At 37.6% G+C, this 16,909-nt stretch overlaps 1 protein-coding gene across 6 annotated transcripts in view; it reads right to left on the bottom strand.

The window, feature by feature from the left end:
* Positions 1 to 11,622: 11,622 nt before the first annotated feature.
* The window catches only part of hivep2a (HIVEP zinc finger 2a), a 69,506-nt gene continuing 64,219 nt past the window's right edge, over positions 11,623 to 16,909 (bottom strand). For all 6 annotated transcript variants that reach the window (XM_053648044.1, XM_053648013.1, XM_053648049.1 and 3 more), the window contains 5 exons: positions 16,647 to 16,798; positions 16,111 to 16,286; positions 15,805 to 15,900; positions 14,695 to 15,626; positions 11,623 to 14,009 (listed from right to left, as the gene is read on the bottom strand). In XM_053648044.1, coding sequence (XP_053504019.1) covers positions 13,314 to 14,009; positions 14,695 to 15,626; positions 15,805 to 15,900; positions 16,111 to 16,286; positions 16,647 to 16,798 — 2,052 coding nt within the window. In that variant the 3' untranslated portion in view covers positions 11,623 to 13,313. The remainder of the gene's footprint in view (positions 14,010 to 14,694; positions 15,627 to 15,804; positions 15,901 to 16,110; positions 16,287 to 16,646; positions 16,799 to 16,909) is intronic.

A 16,909-nucleotide genomic window follows, 5' to 3' on the forward strand; every position in this document is an offset into this window, starting at 1 on the left:
CAATGGACTGGCACCCTGTCCAGGGTGTACCCCGCCACCCTGGGATAGGCTCCAGGTTCCCAGTGACCCTGTAGGTTAAGCAGTATAGAAAATGGATGGATGGCAAGGCCAATTCATCCAAAGACATGTGGGTTTGAGATTAAAAGATGAATATTAGATGATCGATCAGAATTTCAGCTTTAATTTCCTCATATTTACAATAGAGTAACAAATAAATTTAGGACATTTATTTGTTTTAACCACCCATTTTTCAAGTGATCAAAATTATTGGAACGTGACTGATACAGTGGAGGAAATAAATATTGGACGCATCAACATTTTTTTTTTCAGTAAATGTATTTCCAATGAGGCTATTTACATGGAATTTTCATCAGACATCAGTATTAACTCAAGAAATCTGGAAATATAAAGAATTCACAACATTAAAATCCATAAAGGAAGTTATGTATAATAAAGTGGAATGACATGGAAAAAAGTATTGAAAATGCTAAGAAAAAGCCTTAAGTACTGTGCAAATTAATATCAGCTGGGTTAGTAAATTGATGGTCTATAAAAAGGCTTTTTGTTACCAAGGTGTCACACAAGAAACATCTCATGATGAGTAAAAGCAAAGCGCTCTCCCAAGACCTTCGCAACCTTATTGTTGCAAAACATATTGATGGAATCGTATACAGACGTATTTCAAAACTTCTGAATCCTCCAGTAAGCACCATTGGGGCCATAATACGCAAATGGAAGCAACATCACTCCATCATCAACCAGACACGCACAGGAGCTCCTCACAAGATTTCTGACCAGGGAGTCAGAAGAGTAGCCCAAGAGCCAAGGACCACTCGGAAAGAGCTCCAGAAACACTTGGAGGCAGCAGGTGCCATCGTCACAGAGAAAACAATAGGCAACTACTCTACTGGTCACGCACACCCTGCAAGACTCCATTACTAAAGAAAAGGCATGTCGAAGCTTGTTTAAAGTTTGCTACAGCACATTTGGACAAGCCTATGAAATACTGGGAGAGTGTAGTCTGGTCAGACGAGAGCAAAATTTTACTTTTTGGCTACACACCATGTTTGGAGAAGAAATGGCACTGCACATCACCCTTAAAACACAATACCAACAGTGAAGTTTGGAGGTGGAAGCATCATGGTGTCCGGCATGTTTTTCATCACATGGTACTGGTAGACTTCATATAATTGAAGGAACAATGAATGGAGCCCTTTCCCAGAAGATTCTTGAGAAAAATCTGCTGCCATACACCAGGATGATGAAGGTGAGACGTGGGTGGACCTTCCAGCAGGACAACGATCCAAAGCAAACAGCAAAGGAAACTCTTAATTGGTTTTCGAGAATCAAGGTGTTAGAATGGCCTAGCCAATCACCCGACTTGAATCCAATTGAACAAGATTTAAAGAGAATATGTTTAGAAGAATGGTCCAAAATCACACCTGAATAGTGCGGCCGATTTAATTTCTTCATACAGGAATCGTCTTGAAGCTGTCATTACAAACAAAGGCTTCTCCACCATTAATTTAAGTATTAAATTAATTTCAGTTAGCGTGTTCAATACTTTTTTCCTGTGTCATTCCACTTTACGAGACATAACTTTATTTATGGACTTTAATGTTGTGAATTCTTTATATTTCTGGATTTCTTGAGTTAATACTGATGTCTCGTAAAAAAATTTTAATGTGAATAACCTCATTGGAAATATATTGAAAAAAATGTTGGTGAGTCCAATACTTATTTCCCCCAGTGTAGGTGTTTCTTGCTGCCCAGGTGTGCCCTGTTAAATTGATTGTTTAAACAATGAATAGCTCTAAATGTCTACTATTGGTTTATGCCCTGGGTTTTGCCTGTAAAGGCTGCATTTTGCAGTTGTTAAAAAGGATAAACCAACATTAAGAACAGAGAGCTGGTTATGGGAGAAAAGCAATTCATTTTGAAGATGAGAAAAGAGGGGAAATCTCTCAGCGCTACTGCACAAGCCTTAGGCATAGCCAGTAGAACAATATTGAATGTCCTGAAAGAGTAAGAAACCACTGGTGTACAAACAACCAGACATCAAACAGCTCATTAAGAAATGTCAAACTACTCAGGAAGTGTCTTCCTCAAAAGTAATCAAAATAATATTTTGTAAAAAAAAAAAAAAAAGCTGCCACAAAAAAAAATGGCTGCCACATGCCCATAAATTCATGCATGATGGAGCCTATTTCTGTAATTCATGATAGGCTACATGCCTTTGCACAAAACATAAAAGTTATACTCATGACAATCTTGAGTAATTCTGCAAAGTTTGGAGTGTGGTCATCATTAGAGTCCAAATACAAACAAGCATATCTTTTGTAAATTATTGTGTGAAAATGCCATAAAATTGCCATGTGTGGCATTTAGCCGCACACTCTTATTTCAGATAATTTGCATAATATGCAAGACCTAATTCTTCAAACTATTCCTAGGATTTTGGGCCTACTCTAACAAAATTGGTCTCAAAATACTCCAAATACGCCAAAACAGGTGTAACTCAGGAATGTGTGTATGGATTCGGATGAAATTTGGCTGGTGTCACATCAGTCATGAACAATTCACCACCACACCACCAGAGGGCACCCTCCCCCAAGTTTTAGTTCTTCGCTTGTTATTTTAAGTTCTTGTCACTTGCTTATATAGCCACATGGGCCCTCACACACTTTCAATTCAGTTCAGTTCAATTCAATTTGTTTAGCGCTTTTTACAATAGACGTTGTCTCAAAGCAGCTTTACAGAAATATCAACACGGTATACAGATATTAAAGGTACGAATTTATCCCAGCTGAGCAAGCCACTGAGTGGCGACGGTGGCGAGGAAAAACTCCCTAAGATGTTTTAAGAGGAAGAAACCTTGAGAGGAACCAGACTCAGAAGGGAACCCAATCCAGAGTAACCATGTGGTCAGAAAGCTTACTTCTAGCTACACGTGGTCCTAATAAAAGTATTTCTGTCTTATCAGAATTAAGTAAAAGGAAGTTAGTTAGCATCCAACGTCTAATGTCCTTTACACATTCTTCAACTTTACTAAGCTGCTGTCTGTCCTCTGGCTTCGCTGAAACATACAACTGTGTATCATCAGCATAACAGTGGAAGCTAATTCCATGATTATGAATAATTTGACCTAGAGGTAGCATATATAAAGTAAAAAGCAGTGGGCCTAAAACAGAACCTTGTGGAACAGCCAATTTTAACCTCGTTATGCGTGGAGAAGTCTCCATTTACATCTACGAACTAATAACGATCGGTCAGATAAGACCTGAGCCAGGAGAGGACTGTTCCCTTAATGCCAACAATATTTTCTAATCTATCAAGGAGAATAGCATGATCTATAGTATCAAAAGCTGCACTAAGGTCAAGTAACACAAGCAGCGAGACACAACCCTGATCAGAGGCCAGTAGTAGGTCATTTACTACTTTAACTAACGCTGTCTCTGTGCTATGATGAGGTCTAAATCCTGACTGATACATTTCATGAATGTTATTCCTATGTAAGTACGAGGATATCTGCCATACTACAACCTTTTCTAAAATCTTAGAGATGAAGGGGAGATTTGATATTGGTCTATAGCTGGACAGTTGAGAGGGGTCAAGGTCAGGTTTTTTAATCAGGGGTTTAATAACTGCTAATTTAAGTGATTTAGGTACATAGCCAGTGCTAAGGGAAGAATTGATTATATTTAAAAGTGGTTCAATTACTCCAGGACAAGTCTGTTTAAACAAACATGTAGGCACAGGATCTAGTATGCAAGTTGATGAATTCGCTGAAGAGATTAAAGTAGCTAGTTCGGTTTCTCTAGGGGGAGCAAAACACTCTAAACATTGATCTGATATTGCTATATTATCATCTATAGGGTTAGTTATAATACTGTCTGGTTTTAATTTAATAGCCTGAATTTCACATCTAATATTTTCAACCTTACCAATGAAAAATTTCATGAAATCTTCACTGCTATGTAATGATTGAGTGCTTCTTTCTGTAGTGGTTTTATTCCTAGTTAATTTTGCTACTGTGTTGAATAGAAATCTAGAATTGTTTTTGTTGTCTCCTATTAAGGTGGAGAGATAGACTTTTCTAGCATCGCTAAGAGATTTTCTATAGTTCAGTAGGCTCTCCTTCCATGCTGTTTGAAATATTACCAATTTGGTTTGACGCCATTTACGTTCTAATTGCCGAGTGGTCTGTTTTAAGGTACGCATTTGATCGTTATACCAGGGTGCTAGTTTTTTCTCTCTAATTATTTTTCTTTTGAGTGAAGCCACTCTATCTAGCATGTAGCAAAGTGTTGACTCTAAGCATTCAGTCATCTGATCAAGTTCTATCAGATCAGACGGTGATCCAAATCTAAAGCTCGGTGCAGTAGCCGATGTGAAAGTACATTTTATGCAGTAGCGAGGCGAGGTGGAAATACTATGATCAATACATATTATATTATGATAAATACATATTATAAGCGAATAAGAACTCTTATATAGTTTATATATAGTTTAAACTATTATACAGTTTGTCATGTTCAGTCTAGTGAGTTCTTATTGTAGTTAGGATGTTAAAGCTGATGCCTTGTCCCTTTTGTATGAAACTCATGTAAAACTTGACACCATTATACTCGAGGCCTGTTTTGTAGCACCTGTGCACTGGGAATTGATGGATGATATCATCAGAGAGCAAGGTGAAGATCTGGTTCTGTCTGAATGTCTACATACAAACACCTGCATGTCCCAAACCATGAGAGAGAACATCCTCTAATGTGTACACATTAGCTCAGGACACACAGACATGGAGTTTTAGTTGAGAAACCTATGTAGCCTAGCCTCAGAAAAGTAGTTCAATAGGTGATGCTAATATGTAATTCACATTTTAATGTATGGGACAAAAAAATTATTATTATTTTTGTTTATTTATTTATTTTTACTGAATTTGACTCTTTTAAATGTAAAACCACAACAGGAATTCCAATAAAATGGCATTTGCAGCCTTGTTTTACATAACGTTACTGGACTATGGATTTAATCAAATTAATAGATTATGTGGAAAAAGCCAGAATGGCCAGTGTTGTCGGGGTTGCCACTGGAGGATCATCTTTGAGTGCAGACCATTTAATAAATACAACATGCAATATTATATTACACCACAAGATGGCAACATCAGGCTATAAATCGGCATAAACAAGTATTTCTGATGTCTTTATTTATATTCCACATTTCAGATGTTCCTTTATTAAAACAGTTCATTTTAAAGCCACAGTACTATAAGGTTTAGCCAACTTTCAATCATCTTTCTTGTAATATATTGACTTTTTGTGCATCTGTAGTGCTCTATTACATTTTAGCAAATTAATTGTGTCATGTGGAACATTAGTGGAAGAAGAAGAGTCATTGTAATTGTAATTTTTGTTGTTTTTGCTAAAACTGATTAAACCTGTACTCTTTAACATAGTAAACATATATGCAAAACATGTTATACTGTCCTGATTTCTTCTGTATTTCATACTACATTGTTTCAGAAATGAAAACAAAATCTAAGATAAAACAAAGGCAACCTGAGTAAACACAATAAATAACTAATTCCCTAAATCTATGAAACTGCATTCATAATGGGGTTCAGCTGGACTAGATGCAACCAGGCCTGATTACTGCAAACCCTGTTCAATCAAATCAACACTTAAATAAAACACTTTCAACAGCATGAAGTTGATTAAAAGGTCTTACCCAGTAACACACTATGCCAAAGTTGAAAGAAATTCCAGAAATGATGAGAAGGAAGGTGATTGAAATACATCTGTCTGGGAAGGATTACAACAATATTTCAAATGCTCTGGGACTCCAAAGAACCATAGTGAGAGCCATTATCTCCAAATGGAAAAACTCGGCACTGTAGTGAACGTTTCCAGAAATGGCCAAGCTTCCAAAATTCCTCCAAGAGCATAGCAACTACTCATCCAGGAAGTCACAAAAGAGCCAAGGACAATATCACAGGATCTACAGGCCTCTCTTGCATCAATAAAGGTCACTGTGCATGACTCCACTATCAGAAAAACACTGGGCAAAAATGGCATCCATGGAAGAGTGGTGATGTGAAAACCACTGCTAACCCAGAAGAGCATTAAGGCTCATCTGAATTTTGCCAAAACACACCTTGATGATCCTCAAACAACTGACTTGAAGGTGGAACTGTTTGGAAGACACCAGTCCCATTACATCTGGTGTAAACCAAACCCTAAATTCCACAAAAAGAGCATCATACCTATAGTGGAAGTGTGATGGTGTGGGGATGCTTCAGGTACTGGGCAACTTGCAATAATTGAGGGAAACATGAATTCTGCTCTCTACCTGAAAATCCTAAAGGAGACTGTCCGGTCTTCAGTCTGTAAGTTGTGCAGCTAGACAATGATCCAAAGTCCTAATCATAGAAGTAAGTGAAAGACTGATCTTCAGTTTTCATAAGCATTTGGCTGATGTTATTGCTGTAACAGAGGTTTTTCACAATGGTTTTGCTTCAATAAAATAAATAAATAAATAAATAAAAACTGTATTGTGTGTTTACTCAGGTTGCCTTTCTTTTATGTTGTATTTGTTTGAAGATCTAAAACTATTTATTATGAGATATATGCAAAAACAGTACAAATCAGGATGGGGCAAATACCTTTTTTGTACATATAAGATTTATAATTACTAAAACATACAATGTGTAATATCATATTACACTGCCGAATGACAGCATGAGCCTATAAATCTGAATAAAAGTTCTTTGACCCAGATGATTTCTGCTTGCGGCTATATTTTTCGGATAATCTGCTTGTGGCTATTTCTTCCCTTTGAAATGAAAGTAAAACATTTTGGGAGGTTGTGCAGTCCGAACCGTAAGTGATACAGATACAAAACTTACAGTTTTCAATGTCAGTATGTAGTACTCACTCCCATTATTTAGGAAAGAAAAATGAGCATGATTGGCCTAATGGTGGCACTATAGTACAGCACAGCACATCACTGTATTTTTTTTAGCCCATATCTTGAAAACTGTGAGGCCTGCAGACAAAATTCTTTTGATTTTTAGCTAATTTGTACAATATGCAGACCTTCTTTTGTGAACTGGTCCTAGGATTTTTGTCCTATTTTGAAAAATGTCAAATGGCTCAGCAGAGTTTGAAACTCACTAAGTGTCAAACAGATGTTGAAATTTATAAACAATATGGCTGCCACTTGCCAATCAATTCTAATGGGACAAAGCCAATCTACATGCTAATTGGTATGTTTTTTTTGTTTGTTTGTTTGTTTGTTTGTTTGTTTTATGATGATTTACTTAAAAACATGGGCACTCAGGGCCAATCAGATTTCAGCAAGCATTTGACTGATAAGGTTAAGAATAAATCTTAACTTGAATAGTACTACTTGAATAGAACTGTTTCAATGTCACTCAAACTGGCCAACAGGGGCAGTATCCATCCATTTGCATTTCTTCACATTCATTTGCTTATGCCTCAAAAATGTTCCTTCCGGAGCATTCAACCCAGCCTAATTTGGCACAATAATAGAGGATAGTTTCAGCTACCTAACCAGCAGATTCCACTTTCCACTTTTCCATGCCAATTTCAAAGGATACCATGATGTTCATTTCTGCTATATTAGATTTTCTGCCATGGTGATTTTATTTTTAAACAGAGGGCTACTGAAAACAGGAAGTGAGGCGAAATCACAGCAACAGTTTCACATTTTGTCTTCTAATTTAGTTTAATTTAATCTCCTTGAGCTGATTGTCCCAGTGGAATCTGGTTTTCTTCCATCTCTCTTTCTAAGGGGTCAAGCCAAAAGTGCTTGACTGCCTAAATCGCTGCTTGCAGGTAGATTTCAGTTTTATCATAAAGTGAGTTTATAGTGTTCTTTGAAGTGTAACATTTAATATAACATTTAATAATAGTTCAGTAATAAGTATATTGCTAATGTAGTATCTTCTACTGGACAGTTGAAGATTGGAAATAGACCAGAGAGCTGTACCACAAAGCAAGATCAACAAACTTGGGGTTTCTTTATGATAGCCAGCTTCACTCAACTAAATATTGATCATCTGGATTAATTGATATCATGACATAGATTAACAACTTGTTAAGTTGAGCCAGACTTTCCTAATCAGCTCCTGTATATGTTCACTATAAAAAGGGCAGATCTCACACAAGCTCAAATTGAAAAGCTGCTGATGGATCAGGTTAATAATGAATTAATTTCAAGTAATCTACATTCAGATTTTACACTGGTTGAAGAAATGGAGAGCATAGCTTTACCTCTTCTGACCCAGGTGGCTCCTGCAAACCATAGTCTTTTGTAGAAGTTGAGGACAAGTGGACTAAAATGAAATTTTATTTAAATAGATATGTAAGCATTAATAGGCATAACTACACATGAAGTGTCTATTGAGTACTGGGCACAAGTGACTCCACTGTTTTCAATCCATTGATTGTAGCCAATTTAGAACATAATACATATTCGCTAAACTAGTGGGGCCATGGATTATGATTATGATATAAGCTCTGTGTGCTCGGAAATCTTTTTAAATATAGGTGTGCAACAATTATTGGCACCCTTTTAGTCAATACTTTGTGCTACCTCCCTTTGCCAAGATAACAGCTCTGAGTCTTTTCCTATAATGCCTGATGAGATTGGAGAATACATGGCAAGGGATCTAAGACTGTTCCTCCATACAGAATCGTTCCAGATTCTTTTGAGGTCCACACTGATGGACTCTCCTCTTCAGTTCACCCCACAGGTTTTCTGTGGGTTTCATGTCAAGAGACTGGGTCGGCCATGGCAGGACCTTGATTTTGTAATCAGTAAACCATTTTTGTGTTGATTTTGATGTATGTTTTGGATCATTGTCCTGCTGAAAGATCCAACCACGGCCAATTTTAAGCTTTCTGGCAGAGGCAGCCAGGTTTTCATTTAATATCTGTTGATATTTGATGGAGTCCACGATTTCATATATCCTAACAAAATGTCCAGGTCCTCTGGAAGAAAAACAGCCCCAAAACTTTAAAGAACCACCACCATATTTAACCGTGGGCATGAGGTACTTTTCCATATGGCTACTGCTCTGTGTGCGCCAAAACCACCTCTGGTGTTTACTGCCCAAAAGCTCTATTTTGGTTTCATCTGACCATAGAGCCCGATCCCATTTGAACTTCCAGTAGTGTCTGGCAAACTGAAGATGCTTGAGTTTGTTTTTGGATGAGAGTAAAGGTTTTTTTCTTGAAACCCTTCCAAACAACTTGTGGTGATGGTGACTTCGGATTGTAGTTTTGGAGACTTTGTGACATCAAGATGGAACTAACTTCTGCAGTTCTCCAGCTGTGATCCTTGGAGATTTTTTGGCCACTCAAACAATCCTCTTCACAGTCTGTTGAGACAATATAGACACACGTCCAATTCCAGGTTGATTCATAACATTTCCAGTTGACTGGAACTTCTTAATTATTGTCCTGATGGTGGAAATGGGCATTTTCAGTGCTTGTGCTAATTTTTTATAGCCACTTCCCATTTTGTGAACCTCAACAACCTTTTGACACATATCACAGCTATATTCCTTTGTCTTACCCATTGGTCTGAATGACTAAGGGAATTTGGCCTATGTGCTACCTCATATTTATACCCCTGTGAAACTGGAAGTTATAGCTGAACAATTTCCTGTTCCTAGTCACCCAGGTATACTAAAAAATGTGAAATATCGCTGGGTATATACTTCAAATATATTTTTCTCAAGTCCTGGAAGCTTCTACAGGGCTGTCACAGTCACCTGAATTGAACCACATAGAAAATCTCTGGTGGGATTTGAAGAAGACGGTTGCAGCACTCAAACCCAAGAATATTAGTGAACTGGAGGCCATTGTTCATGAGGAATGGGCTAAGATTCCTCAGGAATGCTGCCAGAAGATATGCATCTCGTTTGCAGCAGGTCAGAACAGCAAAAGGGTGTTTACACTGAAGGGGTTGAATAATTTTGAAACTGGAGATATCATTAAAGTTGCATTTTCAGTTAAATTTGGGGAAACCACTTGAAGAATTTGTTCATTGCAAACAGCTGAATGTCTGTAGATTTTGACAATAAACCTGATTTGCAATGGATGTTGAATAATTTTGATTGCAACTGTATATATAAGTATATATATATAAATATATAATATACTGTGCAAAGGTTTTAGGCACCCTATTTTTTTAGTACAAACTTTATTTTATGACAGAAAAACATTTTAGATTCCCAAATATTTGTTTTCTAGCACAAAATTAAATGTTACAGAAAAATGTTTGTATGCCATTAAAGAAAGCAGCACATTATGTAATTATGTAAGTGAGACCACTTTTAAGACAAAAAAGAAGGCTGCTGTGTTTTGCTGCAAAAATAAGCAAGTGCGACAGTCAAAGTCTCCAGAAGAACTGTGGCTGGTTCTGCAAGATGCTCAATAAAACTTACAGCTCATTTCCTTATAAAACAGCACAAATTGTACCAGAGACTACTTTATTTTCCTTTTTTTGTCACACCAAATATTGACTTTGTTTCATGTACTACTGTTTACTGCTCTTTACAGTATTAAAAAAAAAAAAAAAAAAAAAAAAAAAAAAAAATTCATTTTTTACAAAAAAAAAGATCAGTCACATGGAAAAAGTAAGTGCACCCCGGCATTTATCACACCTTCAAATCCATAAAATTAGAATCAGGTGTTCAAGGGAGTGCAGATGGAACCTTGTCTTATTTATACCCCTCTCATATATAGTGCCTGGTGTTCCCTTTGCTACTGAGGTGTGCGGTGTCATCATGCCAAGATCTAAAGAGTTCTGTAAGTCCTTCAGAAAAAAGGCTGTGGATGCCTATGAGTCTGGCAAGGGATTTAAAAAGATCTCCAAATTATTTGAAATACATCATTCCACTGTAAGGAAAATCATCTACAAGTGGTGCAGATTTTAATTGACTTAAAAGACCAGACATTTTAGAATAATGTGCTCTGGGCAGATGAATCAAAGAGAGTTGTTTGGCCATAGTAACAACAGACTTGTTTGGTGCAGACTAAAGACAGCTTTTCAGGAGAAGCACCTCATATCACCTGTGAAGCACGGTGGTGGAAATATTATGGTTTGGGGTTGCTTCACTGCCTCAGGGACTGGACTGCTTGTATTCATTGGACCTTTAAAGAGGATAATGATCTTAATCACACTAGCAAATCCACCAAGGAATGGCTCAAAAAGAACAAATGGAGGGTTATGGAATGGCCTAGTCAAAGCTCGGATTTGAATCCCACTGAAATGTTGCAGAGGGATTTGAAACGGGCAGTACATTCAATAAAACCCTCAAAAATCTTGCAACTGAAAGAATATTGCATGGAAGAGTGGTCAAAACTTCCAGCAAGTCTGGTGGACAATTATGCAAAATGCCTACAAGAAGTTATTTCTGCTAGAGGGGCAATACTAGCTTCTGAGCCCAAGGGTGTACTTATTATACTTCTGTTCCACAGAAGAATCTCATATCTATTGAGATTTCTGTTGAATAAATGATTGAAAAAGCTTATTTTCCTTGTGGTTTTGTTCAAGTATATCAACTTTATTAATAGGCACTGTTTCAAAGATGATGGGGTGTAGATAGATAGATTAATAGCTATTAATAGATTTATAGTAGTAGCATCAAGTACACACAAAGTTTTCACAGTTGCATTTATTTGAAAACACAATCCAGAAGGTTTTTTTTAATTATTATTATTTTTGTATTGTCATTTATTGTCAAAATTGTGTATGATAATGTATTTTCACTGACATCACAAAGTTACCCATTTATGTATAGCATGTACGTCTTTCTCTTTCATAACAATGATTTATGCTTTTGATACCTTGGATTTTTACATATTAATACACTTAACAGTGAATACCAGATACTATTGACAAAAATGTCCAAGGAGTAAATAACATGGATCAAATACACACAGTACAAATTACAGATTTACACATGGGAGTGCTCTGGCTCCATGCTCCAGTTAAATTGTTTAATCAGAGACAGTTTTCAATCTGCATGAATCCCACTTCCAAAATTGATATAGCATGAGTTTCAGATATAGCATTATAGCACAGGATTATCTTTCTGAAAAGATTAAGAAATATAAAGTGCATTTTAATAGTTATTATTGGAGTTTACCAACTTATAACTGTTTGTTTAAAAAAAAAAAAAAAAAGGTTTGTGGACTGATGGCATGGCCCATGGACTCCTTCAATGTATGTTTGACTGTGAGTATAGAGGATTATGGGCATTCAATATATACATCTGTTGGAATGTTCCCCATACTAATCAATAAAACAAATACTTCAAGCGACATGATTAACATTTCACAACCAATTCAGAATGTTTTCAAAGGAAGTGAACAAGTCGACAAGCTGATTCACTTAATGCTTGACAGTTCTAAATAAAAGAGCAGCAATATCACAACTAGTGTGTAGCCTATTTAGCTGACAGACAAGGGGTAGTCAGAACTTAAAGCTACTAACCATTGTACTGTGTTATGTGGGTTGCCAATGTAAAAGAAATTATACAATTATTTATACACACACACGTGGTGTGTGTGTATGTGTGTGTGTGTGTATGTGTTTGTGTGTGTGTCAGAGAGAAAACCCAATAAAACAAGTTTGACTGGAAGTATATGAATATTTCTAATAGAAAGCCATTTACATATTATGTTGTTCTTATTACGCAATAGTAAAATCCATGCTTTACTTAGCAAAGGCATTCACAACATTAAGAAATTTTTTTTTACAATTTATGAAACAAGATACAATAAATATTATTATAGAATTGATGCTGTACACAAAAGCCATTTCATTTCACTCATATAAAAATATGTTTTAGTGCAACCGTACATATATTGATACTTCACATCATTTAGACTCCGGTGTCCAAAAAGACAGCAACCTGCATTTAATACAAAGCTGATACACAAATTTTTTGACATATTTACATGTCTTCATGTTTTATATGCTTATAAGAATATAAGCATGAATGAAAAAAGGCACACAGATCTGTACACTTTAGAGTACCAGACAGAGTTCATAAGCAATTTTGGTCAGGCTCATATACAGGTATAAGTTAACATATAGGTTATTCTCTGACATTTTAAATAAGAAAGTAACCATAGTTAAAACAGCAAACCAGGTTATAAAAGGCATGCTACACTGTACATGTACACTCTAGTATTTGAGTGTGACTGTGTATGCGTAAACATACAGTATGAGTGTAATGTACTGTCCTCCATTTTGACATTATTCAGCTGTTGTCAGTCATTTGTTGTGCTGGATGGATTCTTGCTATGGCCCTGTGGGTCGGGTGACCTCTCTGTAGCCCCTGTAATGTAAAGAGTGGGACAGGCTCCTGTAGGAGCCTTTGATGTGGCAGACACCCCAGTTTCTGTGTTGGTGTGCCTGAACTCTGAGCTACTAAATTTCTGAATCCCCCTTGCTGTACTCTCTTGCTGGGGGGTAGGAGAATGAGACAATGTGTGCTGTTGGATCTGCTCGATGGAACCAGCCACCTTTCCTAAGGGTTCCTCTGAGGCAATGCGCAAAGAAGCAATGGCCTTAGTGCATGTCATGATGCCTTCTTCTTGCTTCTTACCGTCATCTCTGGACCTCTGAGAAGAAGGTGAGGGAACTGAACTTACAGCTTTTGGGGACAGGGCCATTTCTTGTGGTTGAGCTGAATCCTCTGCACCTTGGGTGTCGTTAGATTCATAACCCTCTGAGAAGCGGAAAGATGTCTCGCTGGACTCCTCTGATGTAGCTGTCTTAAGAGGAAGGCGAGCGGGGTGGGCCAGGCCTGGCACTATTTGGATTCCACCAATTGGAATCATAGGGAATAGTGTACGAACCTGTTGTTGGGAGTGGAGGGGAAGATGGCTAAAAAGACCTTGGTGTGTAGAGGGAGCTCCTGTGCTATGAATATCTCCTTGTGGATAGCAACTCTTCCTCTGATTCTAAAAAATATTAGTCAGGTGATTAGCTTAAAGTACTTAAAGTAATATGCTATGCAATGTTTTCTTTTCTGACATGCTATGCAAATCAGAATTTTTTGAATTGATTCAAAATATTGGAACATGTGACTGACATCTGTTGCCCAGGTGTTCCCTGTTAGATTGATTGATTGAAGGCCAGAGTGGAACAAAGAACACAAAAGTTCTGGAACCGGGATTAAAAACATACAAAACATACAAGCTTTGTGCAAGCATGGTGAAGGTAGTGTCATGGCTTGGGCTTGCATGGCTAAAATTGGGAAAAATTGATCAGTCCCAATGTTAAAGCATCGGGCATAGCCAATACAAAAATCTTTACTCTGACCCACTTTCATTTGGACTCTATCATGACTCGACCTCGGCTAGTCCTTAGACTCGACAATGGCAGTCTTGACTACAACCCTACCTTTAGTCAAGGGCCTGAATACTTATCTTAATTTAGATTTTAGTTTCTGATTTGTAATAAATTCAATACATTTTATACAATTATTACATTCCTAAAAAAAAATTATCTACATGTTTTAACTTGGTCAGTTTGGATGTGCAGAAAATTATTTTATCACAGTCACAAGTATAATACTGATAAGACATAAGAGCATAACAGAAAATAACAGCATGAATTATCCATTTCAATAAAACAGTCACTTACCATATTCATTTCTGAGTGGCTCCTGCTCTTTTGAGCCACTGAAACCATTTCTCTATGTGGATGCTGGTTGAGTGTCCAAGGTCCACTGTGAGGGTGAGGTGCCCTTCTGGGAGACAATGGTCTCAGTATGCCCTTGTGGCGGCCTCTGGGAGACAGCTCACGTCTGTAAGAGAGATCTCTTGCGGGAGACACTGGACACCCTGTATGGGAGATAGGTGAAAGGAGGCTTCTGGGGGACATGTCTCTCCTTGGAGACAGATCCTTTCTATACATATCTCTCCTGGGGGACAGAGGTCTAAGGGGGGATGCCTCCCTTCTTGGTGACAAACGACCCCGTGGGGAGAGGTCCCGTTTTGGGGACAAGTACCTACAACTGGGTGAGGGCTCTCGAAGAGGTGAGGAGTCACAGCTAGGTGAGGACAGACGAGAAGGAGAGAATTCAAAAGATGATGAGCTATGCTCTGGCGACAAGCCAGGGTCTTCACCCATGGAGCTAGGCATCTCCAATCTGTTTTTGGGGTCTTCACCCAAAGCTCCTTGCAGCAGTTTCTGGTATTCTGCCATCTGGCTTTCTCTAGTCTTCTCACTAGGCACCATGAGTTGAGTGATTTGAATACTGGGCAAACTAGCATAATAGCCAAACAGTGGCTGCTTCGAAGCTGAGCCTAATGGATCAGGGCCAGTGTCATGGGATGCAGCAACTGCAGTGACAGAATGTGAGGGGATGACATAGGGCTGTGGGCTTGTGCTTCGAGAGGGTGTCTTTGGTGTTGAATCACCATCATAATCGTCATCATCATCTTCATCCTCATCCACCTCATCACCATCTTCCTCAGCCCCATCTGAATCATCAGCATCTGAAAATTGGTGCTCTGCCATGATTTCTAACATGCCAATCTTTCCAGTATCTCTTTGGATCTCCTCAGCAGTATCTGAAGAAGGAAAAAAAAAACCCTCTTAATTGTGCACTAAAGAATTAATTGGGCTATTTCAAATGAATCCTGGCAGTGTAAGGGGTCCTCTTTTCAGTGAAGCTAATATCATTTATTCCAGAATGTACAGAACTCAATATGCATCACATTATTGGCTTTTCTCAAAATAAAAACATACCAACTCCCTCCACGTCATCTATACATGTCACCGACACCCCAAGCTCCAAGCATTTCTTCATGTGGGCTTTTGACTTCATGTGTTTTGTCAGGTTTCCTGAAACCAGAGTTTAAGAATTTTAAAGACGGGGCAAGGATATGGCTGGCCTTTCAATACATCAGTAGTAGCAAAATTTCAATTAGCTTTTTCTATGGCACAGTAAATATCTGCATTGCTATCTCAAATTAAACACCTTAATTCAGATCTTCTTTCGATCTATACATATGGACAACAAGATATTTGCAATACATAGAGGAAGAAACCTACCTTTTGTTTTAAAAGCAAAGTTGCAGAACTTGCAGACATATGGCCTAACGTCAGTGTGCGTGCGAATGTGTTTCTTCAGCATGCTTGGCTTTTTACAGCGGATACCGCACTCTTCACATATGTATTTTCCCCGACCTCTGCCCCGCACGTAAACATAGTCCTCATTGGATTTGTACCTGAATTTAACATATAGTTACGTATTTAAATTATGTTGTTTCATTTACATAAAGTGAATATTTAAAGAAGCTGAACCTTCTTTAAAAGCTTTAAAATAGTAGGTTTTCAAGTCTCAAAGCTTGCATTAGCAACATACAAGGTTGCAAATTCATGTAATTGATCAAAGTTATTCAATTTATCTTGTGGAAACATTAAATGTATTCAGTGCTACTTGTTTACAGAAACACCATCCAAAAACTGGAATTTCTGTGTCACAACCACATTAATATTTAATTGGACTTCAAAATAGGGAGCCAAACAAATCCCAAGAGCTTGTGGTTGGATATACATATACAATGATGACACAAATCTGAACATACCCTCCTTCAAAGATTTTAATGCGTGTGGGTTCAGCCTGCTTTGATGAAGCCTCCTTCTCTCCATGGTCCTCTCTCACTCTGTCCCTTGAGATTACCCCTTTAATTTTCTTTCCCAACTTGCCAATATCCAGCTTCATGAGCTCTGGCTTCATCTATAAATGTAAACCAAGAAAATATTACATGAAGATGTTTCAAATTCGAAACATAATAGAGAATAAGTATTAAAACATACATAGTCAAGTGGTGTGCACGTTTCGTAGCTA

Source organism: Ictalurus furcatus, chromosome 2, assembly GCF_023375685.1.
Source record: "Ictalurus furcatus strain D&B chromosome 2, Billie_1.0, whole genome shotgun sequence".
In the NCBI taxonomy this organism is placed as follows: domain Eukaryota; kingdom Metazoa; phylum Chordata; class Actinopteri; order Siluriformes; family Ictaluridae; genus Ictalurus; species Ictalurus furcatus.